The 16,278-nt window shown below is 47.8% G+C and overlaps 3 protein-coding genes across 3 annotated transcripts; 1 reads left to right on the top strand and 2 right to left on the bottom strand.

Annotated features, from left to right (window-relative positions):
• Positions 1 to 706: 706 nt before the first annotated feature.
• Positions 707 to 2,422, bottom strand: LAJ45_04851 (uncharacterized protein; the record flags this gene model as incomplete). The annotated part of the gene is made up of 5 exons (XM_046114427.1): positions 707 to 742; positions 949 to 1,626; positions 1,679 to 1,702; positions 1,770 to 1,788; positions 1,863 to 2,422. 5 exons carry the CDS (start codon positions 2,420 to 2,422, stop codon positions 707 to 709), a joined length of 1,317 nt encoding a protein of 438 aa, XP_045972453.1.
• Positions 2,423 to 9,918: 7,496 nt separating this feature from the next.
• LAJ45_04850 (uncharacterized protein) lies at positions 9,919 to 11,419 on the bottom strand (the record flags this gene model as incomplete). The annotated part of the gene is made up of 2 exons (XM_046114426.1): positions 9,919 to 10,935; positions 11,000 to 11,419. 2 exons carry the CDS (start codon positions 11,417 to 11,419, stop codon positions 9,919 to 9,921), a joined length of 1,437 nt encoding a protein of 478 aa, XP_045972452.1.
• A 2,479-nt stretch (positions 11,420 to 13,898) lies between these two features.
• LAJ45_04849 (uncharacterized protein) lies at positions 13,899 to 14,413 on the top strand (the record flags this gene model as incomplete). The annotated part of the gene is made up of 2 exons (XM_046114425.1): positions 13,899 to 14,069; positions 14,144 to 14,413. 2 exons carry the CDS (start codon positions 13,899 to 13,901, stop codon positions 14,411 to 14,413), a joined length of 441 nt encoding a protein of 146 aa, XP_045972451.1.
• Between the last annotated feature and the right edge of the window lie 1,865 nt (positions 14,414 to 16,278).

The raw sequence follows: 16,278 nt of genomic DNA, 5'->3' as shown, positions 1-16,278 counted from the left end.
TGGAGGTTTGTACGCACCTACTACATGACTCACTAAATATTCTTAGAATGATCATAACACGCGCCTTTTATCATCAACAGTGCCTTAAGTAAGGGTAAAAACGGTTTCTAGGCACAGCAGTGTTCGCCTAATGACTGAAGAGACTGAACGGAGCAGTGCAGATATCCCCGGTATGTATTCCGCCCTGCATGCGTGTACCGGGAAACGAAATGGAATAAGAACCCCCTGTGTAGACCGGCAGTGCTTCAAGGAAATCAGTGGGCAGGTAACAAGAACTCTTTGTTTTATATGATAAAAAGATTCAGTTAAATAGCCCAAATTCATTAAATATCTCAAGTTGCAATAAAGACCCAGATTAAGTCTCATGCCTCCTATCTTGACTGACCCATATTGAGCATACCAGCACCCAAAGGCAAAATATTTCAATTCAAAAAGTTATAGTCAGATTTGTGAATCAATAAACACAGCCAACTTACTTCTAGTTAATCAGCTACAATCTCGATTCAAAAGCAGAATTTCAACAAAGGCACCGCATGATTGGACAAGACCACCATTTCAATTGAGACGAAACGAAACGAAACGCGAAGAAAAAGAGGGGACCCCTAAACGGAAAAATGACAGGAACGAATGAGAAATGAAAAAAAAAGAGAAAAGGGACCCAATTATGTGAGCCTCCGAGATTCAGTTTGTTTCCAAATGTGCAGATTTACGCCCCGCCTTCTCTGTTTTTCCTGTAGCTTGCCTATTTACCGGTCCCGTTAGTCTTCTCCGTTATTTGTTCCAAAATGTTAGAAAGAGAAAAGTAGGCTAGTCGCTCATCCCATCCCCATAATCTTCACTTCTTTTGGCCTTCATAACATCGTCCAACCCCAACAGCTCCGATCAGCTGCCCACACAAAGGAAAGAAAATGTGCAAAGTATAGGAGAGAAGGAAGAAAGAATTCATACCTCCTGTTCGACTTGTAGCCCCTCAATCAATGGTGCAAGCTCAGAGTAAATCTCAAAAGCTTTCTTGTGGAACTCCAACTGGGCCTGAACCAAGTCCGCAAGGTTTCTCAAAGGTTCGGGGGTGTCGAGGACGTTCTTCATCACGCCAACAGCCTCCTCTGTGCAGCCGACAAACTCATCCTCGGCTGTCTCAACCTCAACTCTTTGCTCCTCGGTCAGGTGCTCCTCGTGATGGGGGTCTTGTTGTCTGGCACCGCCAAGGTTAGGGAACCCGATCCCACCACCGCTCTTGGCCTTAGATTTAGCTGCATCGAGAGACAGGCGAGCATTCTCCACATTTTTACGCGCTTTTTGTGCGAACATAATGTTCGTATTCAATGTGGTTGTGAATGCCGCGTTGAAACGAGACTGAATCTGGGCATCTTGTTGGAGACGGGCTTCGCCGACCTGCTCAGATGCGAGAGCGTATTTCTCGAGGGCGGTCGCAAGGGGTTCAGACGAGTCAAGCGCATGCGCAGAATTGAGTGAGGCCCGGGCGATGGCGTGGGCGAAGGTCTTTGGGGCGGATTTTGTACCGGGCTTTGTCAAGATGTTCTGGGCCTCAGTAGCAGTGTTTGCAGCGGAGAGAAGCTGGACCTTCTCGGTGATTGTGCGGGAAAGATCGACAAAGGACTCGCGCTATGGAGGAATCAGTTTGGCTGCCCCGAGCTAGAGGGGAGGGGGTGCTTACGTAGTTTGGAGGGTAATCATAGGACTTTATTCGAAATGAAATCTCGTTAGCATGTTTAAAAATAGATCATTCGAACAGACTGAGCTTCTACCTCGTTAGAAAATTGAGAACTATAAGAGAAAAAATATTAGCACGTGATACTCTACCGGATAAAGTAAGTATCTACAGGGCGGGGAAGACATACGTTACAGCCAAGAGTTGCTGATGGACAAGTCTCAAGGCATCGACACGTTTCTCGAGCTCGAGGTAGTCCGGCGGTAGTTGAGTCTTGGTCTCAGTCAGCTTCCTGCGGATCATAAATACCAAAGCTGTCTCGTTGAGTAGCTCTGCGAGACGCCTGGCAGTAGCAGCCGCAGAAGCAGTAGCATTGGCAGTAGCATTGACAGCAGCAGTGGAGACGGAGGCAGCGGTAGCTGCAACGCCGGGGGCAGATGATGATGGTGGGGAAGCAGCAGAAGCATCGGGTATAGGGACAGCAGTATCATCAGAGTCAGGGGAAGAAGAAGAGGAAGTGGGGTTGGTGGTATCAGGAGAGGCAGCAGCAGTGGCATCATCGACGGGAGCATCGGCTGGGCCATCAGTGCTAGCACTCTTACTAGCACTGGGAGCGGGAGAGGGGGTGGAGACCTTATCCTCGACCTGGGTGAGCTGCTCCCGAACGAACTGCTGAGTACGAGCAGCAAAGGGAGTAAAGCTCGTTGAGATGTTCTTGCCAAAATTGGCAATGTTCTTGGTGAAATCCATTATCGTAAGAGGGGTTGATGATAATTAGGCGATGACGTGGGAAAAGGCAGAGAGGAATATGTGTGAGAGAAGTATGTACGGCGGTTGAGTGCGAGATGATTGATGGATGAATACAAGACTTCTGATAAGTGGATAGATGATGTGGTGGGGTGGGTGGGTGGTTAGGTATTCGACTCAGCTGCAAGCCAAACTGCGGGCGCTGGCCCGTGATTGTGAGACATCACTTGCTGACTAGTGCTAAAAATTACGCCGACCGCGCACAACTGGGTCTTCAATGTTTTCATGGAATATCACTCGATTATTATCAACAAACCATCCCTGGTGAAATTCTTTGGATGAGCTTCGTTTTCTTTTGTTAAGGGAATTGAAATAAAATATATATACCGGTAGCATTCGTTCTGAGTTGAATAGCTGCCAAAATCTTATACCACGACACCCCGTCACATAATTTAAATCTAATAGATCCTGCTAGAAAACAGCTTCGTTTTTAAGAAGATCTAGGTGCAAGGCATAGACCATAGTCTCGATACGAGCGGGGGTTAAACTCGAGGGATTTCCAACACTGAAGTGACCCCGAAACCCAGGAACCCGCACCCCGAGTCTCTGAGGCTAAGGCCTCGAAGATCATGTCTATAACATCGAATATCGATATCCAAAGTGCATTACGCACAAGCAGGTATTATACTCAGAGTTCGGAGCCTTTGCACAATATTATGGTTTTGTTACAACGGCGGGGAAAATTGGCTAACATAAAATTAGAACTACCTGTGACGTGCTCGTTGAAGTATCTAAAAGGAATACAAATAAGGGGATGTGGTTTAGTGGTATAATACCTCTTTAGCAGTTGAGTGTCTTTGAGGATGTTCAATAACCTAGAGGTGGTCCGGGGTTCGATTCCCCGCGTCTCCATTTTTGCCTCACATGAGGGGGTTCGTTTTTTGTTTCTCCATCCTTCGTTAAAGCGCAAGCGCTCACGATGACATGTCGATTTACAACTCGCTTTCTCTTTTTACCTTATGCGCACGGCCTGTAATTCAATTGTAGGTCATAGTGGGTTGTGTTGGGTTTTTTTTGTGGTTCGGGAGACTCGACTGGACCTGAAGGGCTCAACCTCAGGCTCTGGAGCCGGTTGAGAGAAGTCAAATGCGCTTAAATGAAAAAAAAAAAAAAAAAGCTTTCGGTTGAGATGGGCCAGTTGAGTTAAGTTCGACAAAAAGGGTAAAAGTATCGAAAGAATAGTGCACCACGGGAAGAAGGGGGATATGAAGCTAAGGAAATTAACCCCCCCAAGTCTCAAGCAAGATAAGTAAGAGCCTCTAAAAAAAACCTAAAGTCAGTCCCGCTTTCAACTTTTGGTTTTTCTCGGGAGGCACTCTAGTCTCAAGTTTCAACCCGACTGGCTTTTTTGATTAGAAAGAAAAACCGCCCTATAAAACCCAACTGACTTTGATCACCGTTATTACGACCACTATTGTTACTGTTAGTGCCAATATCTACAGTCCGACGAAGATGTTGAAATTGATGGTGACACAAGACTGGTTTTAACCGTTGCTAATCCTTGTGGGTCCCTGCATACGCACCACACTAGCGGAAGGTAAAAGATTTTTCAACAACTCCCAGTGAAAAAATGAATCAATGGACGTACTGGGAATCGAACCCAGGACCATCTCAAGTCACGTGTGCGAATGAGATATTATACCCCTAAACCATGCGCCCTTGATGTGGGGTCCTATTTTACTAGGCTGTCATAATTCAAATCTAATATCGTTGTTTGCGCGGGGGAGCGCTCGGTGTTCATTGATTTGGAAGCCTCCTTTAGAGTGCTGCCGAGATAAAGCAATAGTTTAAATGGATATAAAAGTCAGTTTGAATGTGGTTTTGCTACTTCAACTGTGAGAGTGAGGTGGTTATCCGACTGGCTAAAGAAACGCGCACCCATGACTGAATCATGATGTTTCTAAGAACCCTCGAATATTCTATTCGAGAGGGAGACATTCGAGTTCAAACCTTACTACACTTGAAGTAAAGTTCGAAAACCTGGAAGGTTTAATTTCACCCGGACAAGACCCATCCGCCGGGCAATTGAAGGTGATTGGTACTTATGTTGACAAAAGGTAAACTGGTAGATTTGCAGCCTAAAGCATGAAATGCCGGTACTGCTTTGCCTGGTCCGTTGGATGAAAACTTTGTTTGCTTGGATTATCCGGAACGTGGGCAATTTCCATGTAGCCCAGTGGCAATGAATCAAATGAGGTCAGGATCAAGCTGACTGGGTGACCAATTATAGACTTAATTTTCTTGCTAGACTCGGACTACTTTCTAGGAGTGTGTTGAATGGCCTTTGCTGGGTGCGTTCTTCTTGTATTGACTTATATTTGTTTTAGTACTGATACGTGACCCAGGTTATTTCAGGTTCAGGATGAGACATGGGGGGAAAGGGGAGTATCTACATCCGAAAGATGTGGTTATTCTATTTGAGGGGGTGGGGGGGGACTGAATTCCTCAACGGCTCTAACTCTGGGACTATACTAGGAATCTCAAGACTCGAACTTAGTGCCGTAGCCCAAGAGCAGAGCCAGCTCGAGCTTTGGGCTTATATTAGCTTTCGGCTCGTTGAAAACGAGCCTCATCATTCAGCGAGCCCGAGCCGGCTTGGGGGGTTTTCTCTCAAGGCTTTATCGAGCTTAGGTTTGCATGAGACTATGTAGGTTTGAGCTCAAGCTATGCAATTTTCGCTGAGCTCGATGGGTTATGGCCGGGACTGTGAGAAGCTTAAGGAGGTGTCGGCTCTGACAAGGAGATATATATATGGCCCACCAAATACCTTTAGCCATTAGAACGCCCATTCAGTTATTTATATCATCGCTCTAGCTGCGTTTCCAAAATATGGCAATGTCTATACCTGCCATTTGGCTTAATGAATTCTTGTTATTCTAATCATTGACCACCAGCGAGCTTGTGGGCTCTTCTTTTCTTTTGTCACCAACTTAGAACATGTACATATTCTTTAAAAATAAGCTTTGAAATCCAAATAATAATTATTGGAGGTAATGTTTAGTAGCCGGAGTTTATTACTGGGGGCTTAGAAACAAATAAGCATTATGCTAGATTTAACCCTTATTTGAGCCTTATTTAACACTTATGACGTTTTTTGCCTCAAAAACCTGTAAAGTACATTATAAACCTTATTTAGGACAAACTCGTACTTAAAATAGAGCGTCATATCAAATAATTCTAACGCCACCCTCTTTGTTAAAAACGCTTATATTTAATGCTATGTAATCGTGACTGGAGTTTTTTATACCCATTTTGACAGCAGTGGAGAGAACCTCGAAATCTGAGGCCAGAAGATCCTCATGAAAATTGCAAATATTCTTTAATCTCACGTGTTCGTTCATAGAATATTGAAAACTGGGCATCCCGTCCGCTCTGCCAGACATAACCAACATATCGCCTAGTCAGTACTGCGGTGGGTGACCACGTGGGAATCCTGGGTAACGAACTCAGCTTTTATTTTTTGTTTAGTAGAATAACGGAGGCCATGAGCTCACTGCACCTGGTCTTTAAACCATCTCACGCAGCTGCAGGGTTTCCTACCAGATCTCGCATCCGGCACCTAATACGCTCAACCTTCTTTATGGATCCCTAAAATCGGCGTTTTGCAACGCTGCACGAACTTTGGTCTCTACAGAAACAGACGGTCTTGGAACCTTTTGAAGAGCAGAGCCCAAGTGCGGTCCTAAGTGCGCACTCCTTGAGTGCAGCGCCAGCACTCACACTTCAACTGTAAACAAAGGTGATGGTTGGTTCTTTTACACGTCTCTTTTCACTCGACAACTGCCAAAATTTTCATTAGCTTCGCCAAGAGTGCACAGAGTTAGTGCACACCTGTAAAAGGTGTTCTCACTCGACATCGCACTTACAACTTGCCCTAGATGTAAAATAAGTGCGTGCGGCCCTGAAAAATCTCGATAGTAATTAGAACGTTGAAATCTCCGCCTAAGTTATATTGATACCTGTTTTAGTAAAACATGCTCCAAGTATGAGCGGCAGAATTAAATGCCAAATTGATACTACCGTCCTATCGCCTGGTGAAGATTCCTCATATCATCATCATTCTTGGCATGGACACCCGCTTTTTTACAGCTCATTTGTACGATGTAAAACATACCATAAAAGATAGCGGTGGAATTTATCTTCTAGTATGTCTAGGATTACCAAATAAAATTGGGGGTGATTACACCTGCGAGTGAGAACTCATGACGGAAATGATTGCCATTTGATTGATTGATTACTTATTAATTGTATGAAATGTTTACCATGAAATTAATGATCGTTCATGTATTTATACGAACGAATAAACAAATGTAGGACCCGAATGTATAATTGTGATATATTTGAATTCAAGTGTGTTAAAAACATTTAATAAGGCCTTCGGGTGTGCTACTAGTAACCTGTTCTTCATCTGGGCCGAAGGACTATATTTGGTGAAGTGCAGTGATGGTTCCAGAAATTTCTCGGCCTAATAAGTAAAATAAATGTTGAGTCAGCCAAAGGCATGAAACTGGGTATATATCCCAACTTGCGGATCAATGTCTCTTTAGCCTCGAGATACCTACCTGTCTTCAACCAACCGACACCTCACCTTCAAAAGACTCGATTCGAATTCGCTATATACTCTACCACCGAAGTTAATGCATCATGGAAATGAATCAAGGAAATGAATCAAGGAAATGAATCAAGGAAATGCATCAAGGAAATGCATCAAGTCGGCAGTATGTGGCAACTCGTCGAGATCTTATATGGGGAAAGTCGTTTGAAAGGCATCGATAAAGTCGTTGGGAAATGCAGTAAATTAACTCGTCAGGAAATGAATCAGGAAATGAATCAGGAAACGAATCAGGAAATGCACGACCAGGCAATGGATCTAGGCCCAAACTAGGCTAAAAAATTATTTTTCGAAAAAGTCGACTTGAGTGGGGATTGAACTCAGGTCTTGTAGGGTTCTAACCACCTAGGAACCACTAAGCTTTGGTTTTGTTATAGATAATGTATTGTTAAGTCTTGAAAATCTATAATTTCGGTTATTTTGGCCTCGGAAAGTCATCACAAAGTCGTCAGAAAGGCATCAAAAAAGGCATCACTTGATGCTTTTCCAGTGGAAAGGCATCCCTTGATACATTTTCACTGCAAAGGCATCGAACTGATGCCTTTGCCAAAACATTACTAAGGCAGGATGCATTTCCTGATGCATTTACTCCCGTGGTAGAGATACGGTTTACGCTAAACTGCTAGTTCTAATTCTATAGACTGACTGGGTGGTCCAAAGCTCTCTGTGTCGTCAAGGCTGATAATATAGCTTCCATTATTGTTCGAGTAGGCTTTTTATAACAAAGATACTCCGCTCGATTACCAAGTAGAAGTGGCCATACCGTATATGCAGCTTCCTACAAGATCAAACACCTTTCGTGCTTTCATGAGCCGTCGGTCACTGCATGGGAGCTATGGAATGCCAGCTATTTACCAGTGATTATATCGATACCACATGTAGTTTTTGTGAAGATCTAAAACAGGTCTATCGACGTTGCAATTCATCGAAGGGACAGTCCGACACCTGGGTTAGGTTGCAATTATTACACAAATGCCAGGTGTGAACGAACCTTTCTGGCGGCGGGCCGGTACAGTTGTCCTGCAGCGATCGGCTACCCATTCTACGGATCGTAATATGACCTTTGTTTAATCAAGGATATCCCATCTTTCATCCCCTCACTCACAATTGCTCTCAGGAAAATATAACCTCCAAACTCACTAAGAGCTTAAGTATCTTCACACTTCTCTGCTATCGATGTATGTATGGCCAAACATTCAACTCAGCCAGCGCAGCTACATAAACGCTAATACCCTAGTTTCTACTGCGGCTAGTTCTCGCCTCGCTAAACTTTAAATGCAATTAATGAATTAAACAAAACAAAACAAAAATCGCCAAACTTTAAAAACCCTAAACCACTCCATCGAGTGATAATATATGATTCATTCTTCAACTACAGCTCCAGCCTTGGAGCTACCAGTGCCCGCCGCCGAGTTTACGATAAAGTACTTCCAAAGAATTGGCAGCTAGTAAGCGAACAGGCTATCACAAACCCCAAACGTAAGTCTCAGAGCTCAACTCGTCTAACCACCACGAATCAGCGCCCCAGTTCAAGTATTTACTCTAATGCTACGTACCTCGCAGAGAACTGCGTGTTGGATATGACGATAACAACCACAATGAGTTGTCTCCTGTATACATATATATGAAACATCCATGCTAGCGTCTCGACAGCATACAGCCCCCCGAGCTCCTTGTATCAAACCCAGCAAGAGCCCCCTGCAGAACACGGAGATACCCCACCTCGGAGCATCTCCTCTCCACTCCATTCTGCAGACATAGCTTCACCCAAGCTCCCCCGAGCTATGTCATCACCCACGACCACGAGCTCGTCGTCCTACAGGCTCCCCACATCACCCATGACACAACTTCCACCGCGACGGTACCACTATAGCTAGCTGGGGGTATGACAACTAGCTAGGATGACGCACAAATCGGGCCTCGAAACACTATATGTACTATATATCGATATATCACCCACCACCATCCCACGCCGCACCTTCCTACAAGATGGTTGGGCCCTTGCCCCCTCGGGTCCTGACAGCCAATCAACGGGGCACGTTTCACGTGCTGTTGGAGGAGTGTTGGGCATGGGTTTCAAATTCTGCTAGAACGGCTGAAGCACATCATCGAGGGGGGCCAATCTAGCTAGTTAGAGATGTTGGAGTGGTTGTGGAGGGGAGATTTGGAGGTTGGTTTTTAACTGTTGGAGTATTAAGGGATGCGGTTTTAATCGTTGGTATTAATGGGTGCTGGATTGATGGTTAGGAATTGGCTATCTAGCTCTGGTACCCCTGTCCGTGAGCTATATGGAGTTACATATAACCAGAACGCCCTGGTCAGTCTGGTGACTTGACATGTATGCATTGAGTGAGTTTAATGATCTCACTTTATGCACCACGAACTGACCGACCGTAGACTAATAATTATCTTCAATTCAATGCGTCGGTATTGGGCTAGCTAGGTCACAGCTTACTCTTGACTTAAGATATACAAAATTGCGCTGGAAGCATCCCCAGTCGTATTTCAGGCCCTATTACAGCCAATGGATATTGGCAGCGAATTGTTGCATGCTGTGAGATCGATCTGATAAGGCGACGGTTTAGACCGTTTGAGTGTGGTTGGTCAAGGTTTGTTTGTCAGATATCAAACTTTGGAAGCAGGCTCATGAGCCAAGCTTTACCGGCAGTCTGGAAACCTAGATCTAAAGCTCATCAATGATCAAGAATTCTATAACAAACACCATAATAGGGCACCAATTCAACCAACGCTGCATATTCTAAGCACGCAAATTTTATTTACACTACATGGAAAGGGAAACGCAGGCATGGTCGTCTATCACACAAAATCACAGGTATCTATTTCCCCCCTCCAAGATTCTGGCCATCTCTTCCGCCACTCTACCCCAGAAGCCTACTCCCCCATACACCATCCCTGTGTATCCCATCACCACACTCGCCCCCCTCTTCCTCGCCTCCACCGCATCCCTCCCGCTCGTGATCCCCCCACTCGCAAACACCACCGCCTTATCCCCCAGCTCCTTCTTAAAGCTCTGCACCAGCTCCAGCGTCTTCGGCAGGAGCGCGGGCCCCGACAACCCGCCCATCTCCTTCGCTGCAATCCTCTTCTCCTCCTCCGTCGTCTGCGGCGACGCCAAGATCTCCGCCGGCCGTGAGACCGTCGTGTTTGCGACAATCACGCCGGCCACACCAGAGCCCAGGATGGCGGCAGAGATGTCCTTGATGTCGCTCGGCGACGACGAGTCCGGCGACACCTTCACGACGACCTTTGGCTTGACCTTTCGCGGCGCCTCGTTCGTCGCCTTTACGACGGCGCCGAGAAGGTCCTGGAGGAGCTCCCGCTTCTGCAGGGAGCGCAGGCCGGGGGTGTTGGGGGAGGAGACGTTGACGACGATGATATCCGCGTAGCGGGCGAGCTTGCCGACGCACTCTGTGTAGTCGCGCTTCACGGCCTCGATGTCGGTCTCGGGGGTTGTCTTGTTCTTTCCGATCTGGACTGCGAGGAGGCGGTTGGGGTAGAGTGATGCGGGCAGGGTGGTGGAGTTGTAGACGTCGTCCTCGGAGATGCCGTGGGCTTGGGCGTAGCGGCGGACGCGGTCGCGGAGGCGGATGGCGGCGACGTCGGCGCCGACGGAGTTGAAGCCGTAGCGGTTGATGAGGGAGTTGCTGGTGGGGAGGCGGAACATGCGGGGTTTGGGGTTTCCGGCTTGGGGTTGGGGGGTGATGCAGCCGATCTCGAGGATGGAGATGGCGGGGGAGAGGGCGAAGAGGGGGTCGATGCAGGTGGCATGCTTGTCGAGGCCGGCTGAGATTGCGAGTGGGGTCTTGAGGTGGTGGCCGAAGAGCTGTTTGCGGTTATTTTGGTCAGTCTACATTTTCACCAGAGGGTGTGTGTGTGTGTATGTGTACCTCGACGCCCATTCCCTCCACATCAAGATATTCATGGTCCCCGCGCTCGCGGAGGGGGAGTCCAATGTCGAAGAGGCCCTTCAGAGCTTTGATGCCGACCTCGTGTGCCTTCTCAGCGCCATCGCCCTTCCCGCCGGCCTCCTTCGGGATGTCGTCACCGCTGTAGAACCAGCGCAGGAACGGCACCACCGGGTATTGGTGGATGGCTGAGCGGGTGTCGGTGAGGTAGTAGTACCCAAAGGCTACCGTACCCACCAGTGTGGTTCCAATCAGCGCGTTGCGGATCTTGTTCCCGGGGCGGGCGAGATTGGCAGCGGTAGACGAGAGACGCTGCTGCTGGTTGGGCCTCAGCTTCGGGACCTGCACCAGTAGCTTGGAAGGTGCCAGACGCAGCGTACTAGGCTGGCGGAGGAGTGACATTGTTCTCAGAGCACAATTGGGGGGATTCTTGAGTGGCGAGGGGGACAAGATGTGTTTCTGAGCCTCAAATTGATGGTGGGGTTGGCAATTGGGACAAGGAACCTAGGTAAGGAAAGGCTATGATAAAATGTTCCGAGAAACACGTTCTCCCGAGAATGTCACCTCTTCTTTTTTTTTTTTTCAGAACACCCAATATTAACTACATGTAACCAGCAATAACAGATGAAGTCAACTTAAGACCGGATAAACAGGCCAAGCCCCTCACTACAATTTTTTTTTTTTTTTTTTTTTAGCAGAGCTCGTTTAACACGGCCAATGATAGCCTCCGCGGCCGAGTCTCTCGTTGCTCCATGACGTTGGATTAAAGTTTGGCGGGGGGCCCAAAGGCTCGGGGTCTTGGAACTGGTTACCCGGACGGCGCCGGTTGGAACAGATACCCGCCCGTTGAATAATTCGGTGGTGTAAACAATTCCCGCATTCAGGCAACGATCGCGATTGTGGGGTGGGAAGTACAAACGCCCACAATAGAGTACAGATCACGCATCCTAGCTAGCTAGCCAGCCAATAATTCCCACAAATTCCAACCAAGCAAGATCAAACCAACCATCAACCCCTTCCTTCCTTCCCATCATCCGGGCGTCCATCGATCCATCCAACCGGCCATCCCGCCGCCTTGACACAAAACACCAAGGCACAAGGCACACAAAGAAAGAAAGAAAAAAAAAAAGGAAGGGGAAAGAAGTAAAAGTACAAGAACATCAAGAAACAAGAGGAATGAGAACTCGAGTACTGCGGTACATACTGCGGCGGTATGCGTACCTACATGTAGGCATGTGTGCATGTAGAGTATGTATGTGGGTATGACAATAGGTAGGTGGTACAGTCAGCATTACTCTTACCTTTACTCTCATTCATGCCTACCCATGACCCATCTCATTCATGTCGTAGAACGAACCTTGAACCTGGGTTTTATTTCAAAACTACCCAGCCCAGCCAGTCCAAATGAGCAATACTTACACGAAAAAATGAGGTGTGAACAAGGTCCTGGTCGAATTAAGCACACAAAGTAGGGTGTACCGTACCGTACATACCGTGCAGAGCAGAAAAAAAAAGAACAAGTAAACTAGGCATGTCACAAGTTCATCTCCTCTCACTCGCTCGCCGCCCCGAACCCGTACCCACCGCACAATGCCTGTGACGTGATATTTGAGTATGATCTGCACGCACGCACGCACACTCGCTCGCTCGCGCCCACCGCTCATGCTTCATGCACACAACGGGGGGGGGATTACTCATCACTTTTTTTTTTTTCCTTTTCCTTTACCAGTTCCCATTTCAACCGAAGGGAAATAATACTCTAGTAATGAAAGTTACATAACTGACTTTTATTGTTCCAGGGCTAGCTAAGAGAGAGTAAGGGTACTCACGGAGAGTTGTAATTCTTCCCACACACCCGTTCATTTGTTTTGAATCTGACGGTTATTGGGGGAGCCACCCCCGGCCCTAATTGCTACATTGGGCCTTTGATGGAAGGAAGGGGTGGTAGGGGGTGGTGGAGGAGAGGAGGAGGAGGAGGAGGAGGAGGGGGTTAAGTTACAATAAACCAGTAGGTAAACCGCCTTCACTTTCCCCCTTCCCATGTTTCGACCTTCCCTTTAATTCGACCTCCAGGCGGGGGGAGTGAAGGAGGCGCGCGGCGGCTCTTTACTGCACCTCTCGATGCGGGCAGAAGCAAAGCAAAAATTTTCTTTTCCCTTATATTTTTCCACCATATGCCTGAACGTACGGAGTTAGCTCCTGGCTAACTAACCACTGAGAGGGCTCAATCACCAGTCCACCACCACAACTACCACCACCACCATCACAACTACCACCACCACCATCCGCCGCCGCCGGCCAGGAAGCTGGAGCAGAAGCAAGAAGCAGGCAAAAAAAAAAAAAAAAAAAAAGATGGCATCCTCTAACCACATTAAGCGAGGATCATTTTTTTTTTATCCGGCCTAACCTACAATACTTAACCTAAACCCCCCCAACCCAACTCCAACTAGCGTCCTTCCACCCCCCCGTTCAGAAAGTGGCAGATCACTCTCGACACCACCAGAGACAGCAGCAACCTATTTCATCCCATTTATATTTACTGGGCCCTGCTACCCCCGTCTTTTTCGAGTTCTTCTTCCTCTTCTCTTTCTTCTCCATCCACAATCCACAGACAGCAATTGAGGACGCGTTAGGTTCTGGTTTTAAATAGCAGTCACCTTTTTTTTACTACTTACTGCTATTACTGCACTACTACCTCATACTACTACCAACCTCCAACTACAACTGCTACGACCACTACTAGGCCATTACCCCATATAATACCATCACTACCTCACCTCACTCACCTCACTAGCACCTCTCTATAAAACACCCACCAACCCCCCGCATAGTCCCATAACCCACCCCCTATAACCCACCCACCCCACACACACAGCCCACCATGGTAGCACGCGACACCTACCGCTGGGCCCTGATCAAGCACGCCACCACCAACCCCGCCTTCGTCGCCGTCGCCTTCCCAATGCCCTACAGCAAGTACGTCCTCCGCAACGACAAAGGCCCCGAACGCAACCTCAAGTCCTACCGGTCCAAGTCGCCGCTCTCCACCACCGTCACCACCTCCCCCTCCTCGTCCTCATCCCCCCCACCTCCACCACCACCTCCTCCTCCTCACCGCCCTCGCAGAAGCAGAAGCCCTCGCCGCTCAAGAAGGAGGTCATCTACACCGCCGCCGAGCTCGAGCCCCCCGCCCCCATCGTCGTGAAGCCGACGAAAACGGCACGCACGGTGCGCTGGGTGGTGGACGACGAGCCGTATGAGGCTCCCTCCCCACCACCGCCGCCCCAGCAGCAGCAGAGGAGGAAGGGGGGCAGGAGGGAGCACCAGACGCAGACGCCGTGTAGGAGTCAGTATACGCCCGTGAGGGGCGTGAGTATGTGGTTCACTGCTGTCTAAGGCGGTGATGAGGCTGAAGGGGAGAAGGCTGTAGGAATAGGGCATATAAAAAAAAAAAAGGATGGTACAGAATTGGGAGTTTTTTGTTTTTTGTTTTCCTTGTTTCTTTACTTTTTTTATTTTATTTTTTTGTGTTTGTGTGCAGGCAGTGTGCAGGCAGTGTGTGCTGTGGGCTGTGGTGTGGGTTCACCGGGTAAATTATTGGGATTCTTCTTTTTTTGGTTGTTGCGAGTTGCGAGATGGAGAATGGAGATGGAGAGAGAGCAGAAGGAGAGAGTGAAGGGGGAAAAAAAAAAGTTGTTTGTTTTAGAGGGCGTTCTTGATTTTACCTTATTATTACTATTTTTTTTTTCTTTTTTTGGTTGGTGGTTATCTTATTTGGGTTTTTTTTTTTTACATTACTTTTTTTTTTTGTCATGTTGCTTTCGGCCTACTTTTGTGCAGCAGAAACAGCAACCTCTAATTGCTCACTCGCTCGCTCACTTCACTAATTCTTTTTTTTTTTTTTTTTTTTTTTTTTTAACTTTCCTGGCCGTTGCGGTTGCATTGTTGCACATGCACATCCAATCGTACTGGCTGGGCCGCTGCACTGGCTGTGATCCGCGAGTTGATCGAGTGCTCACGTTGAATTCAGTTGCTTTCTGCTCCTGCTCACTCACTCAGTCACAGCCAGCCAGTACAGCCGTACAGTTCGCATCGCAATCACATCCAGCCAGCCAGCTATATCCCGTGCCGGCCGGGGCTCGGGTCTGGCTGCCAGCCAGCCTGCCTGCCTGCCTGCCTGCCTGTTGAATAACCACGGGAAAGTCAGGAAGGGAAGGGAGGGGAAGGAGGGGCGATGTTGGAGATAGAATTAAAGCGAGAGGAAGAGGGGTCGAAGGAAACCGAAACGGAAAGGGAGGGAGCGGGGTGGGTTTGGGCATGGATCGGAATACTACCTACTTACTTCACTTTTCCCTTTCTTGTTTGTTGGTAAATAACTTCCATCAGCCTTCACCTTTCTGGCGATTCTTACATACGTCCCAACCAGGCCCATTGTCATCGGTAGATACCGTTGCTTTTTCCTTCTTCTCGTTCTGATCGACCCCCCCCCCCCCTGCAATTCCTTCTTTCATTCCTTTTTTTTCTTTTCTGTTTGTATATATTATCCATACAGCTAGAGTAGATCTAGAGAGAGAGAGAGTAGTAGTACAGTAGCTATAGTAGTAGCATAGAAGTAGAGAGAGACAGCAGCAGCAGCAGCAGCAGCAGAGAGATACATGATGCGAGCTTCTATGTCAAGTATCTACATACCTGGTACCCTTGGGGCCGGTAGCTACATACCCAACCGCGGGCCAGTTAACCTAGGTAGAGAGCGAGAGCTCTTGCAAGATCTTGTGCGGGACGTCCGGACTGCTTGGTTGCGGGGTACATGTGGGCGTGGGGTACATCCATACCTACATCCACCCTGTGTGTGTAGCCCTACCCTGCCCTGCCCTGTCCGGTTGTTCCCGCCCCTCTGCAAAGGGTGGAATCGGAATGCCAACCCTGAGTGAAGAAGGAAGGGAAGGGAAGGGAAGGGAAGGGAAGGGGGGTGCAGGAAGAGGAAGACATTACAACGCTAGGAAGAATCGAGTGAGACAGCAAAAACCGGTAACCCACGCGACCGACCGAGACACACACAACACAGAGCCTCAAAACGGCAGTGTGTAGAGCAAGAGCAGAATTAAGCAGATGCGATGGGTCATGGCGCCCCGCCGAATGAATATCACAATATGACTCGATGGAGAAGAATGAGGAGAGAGAAGGGTCCTCTTCTTTGATTCTGCATGGCCCGTAGAATACGGAAATATTGTACCTACTCTATGGTTGAAATCAAATCCATC

Source organism: Morchella importuna (assembly GCF_003444635.1).
Source record: "Morchella importuna strain M04M26 chromosome Unknown Morimp01GS012, whole genome shotgun sequence".
NCBI lineage: Eukaryota > Fungi > Ascomycota > Pezizomycetes > Pezizales > Morchellaceae > Morchella > Morchella importuna.
This window is presented reverse-complemented; position numbering and strand designations above follow the sequence as displayed.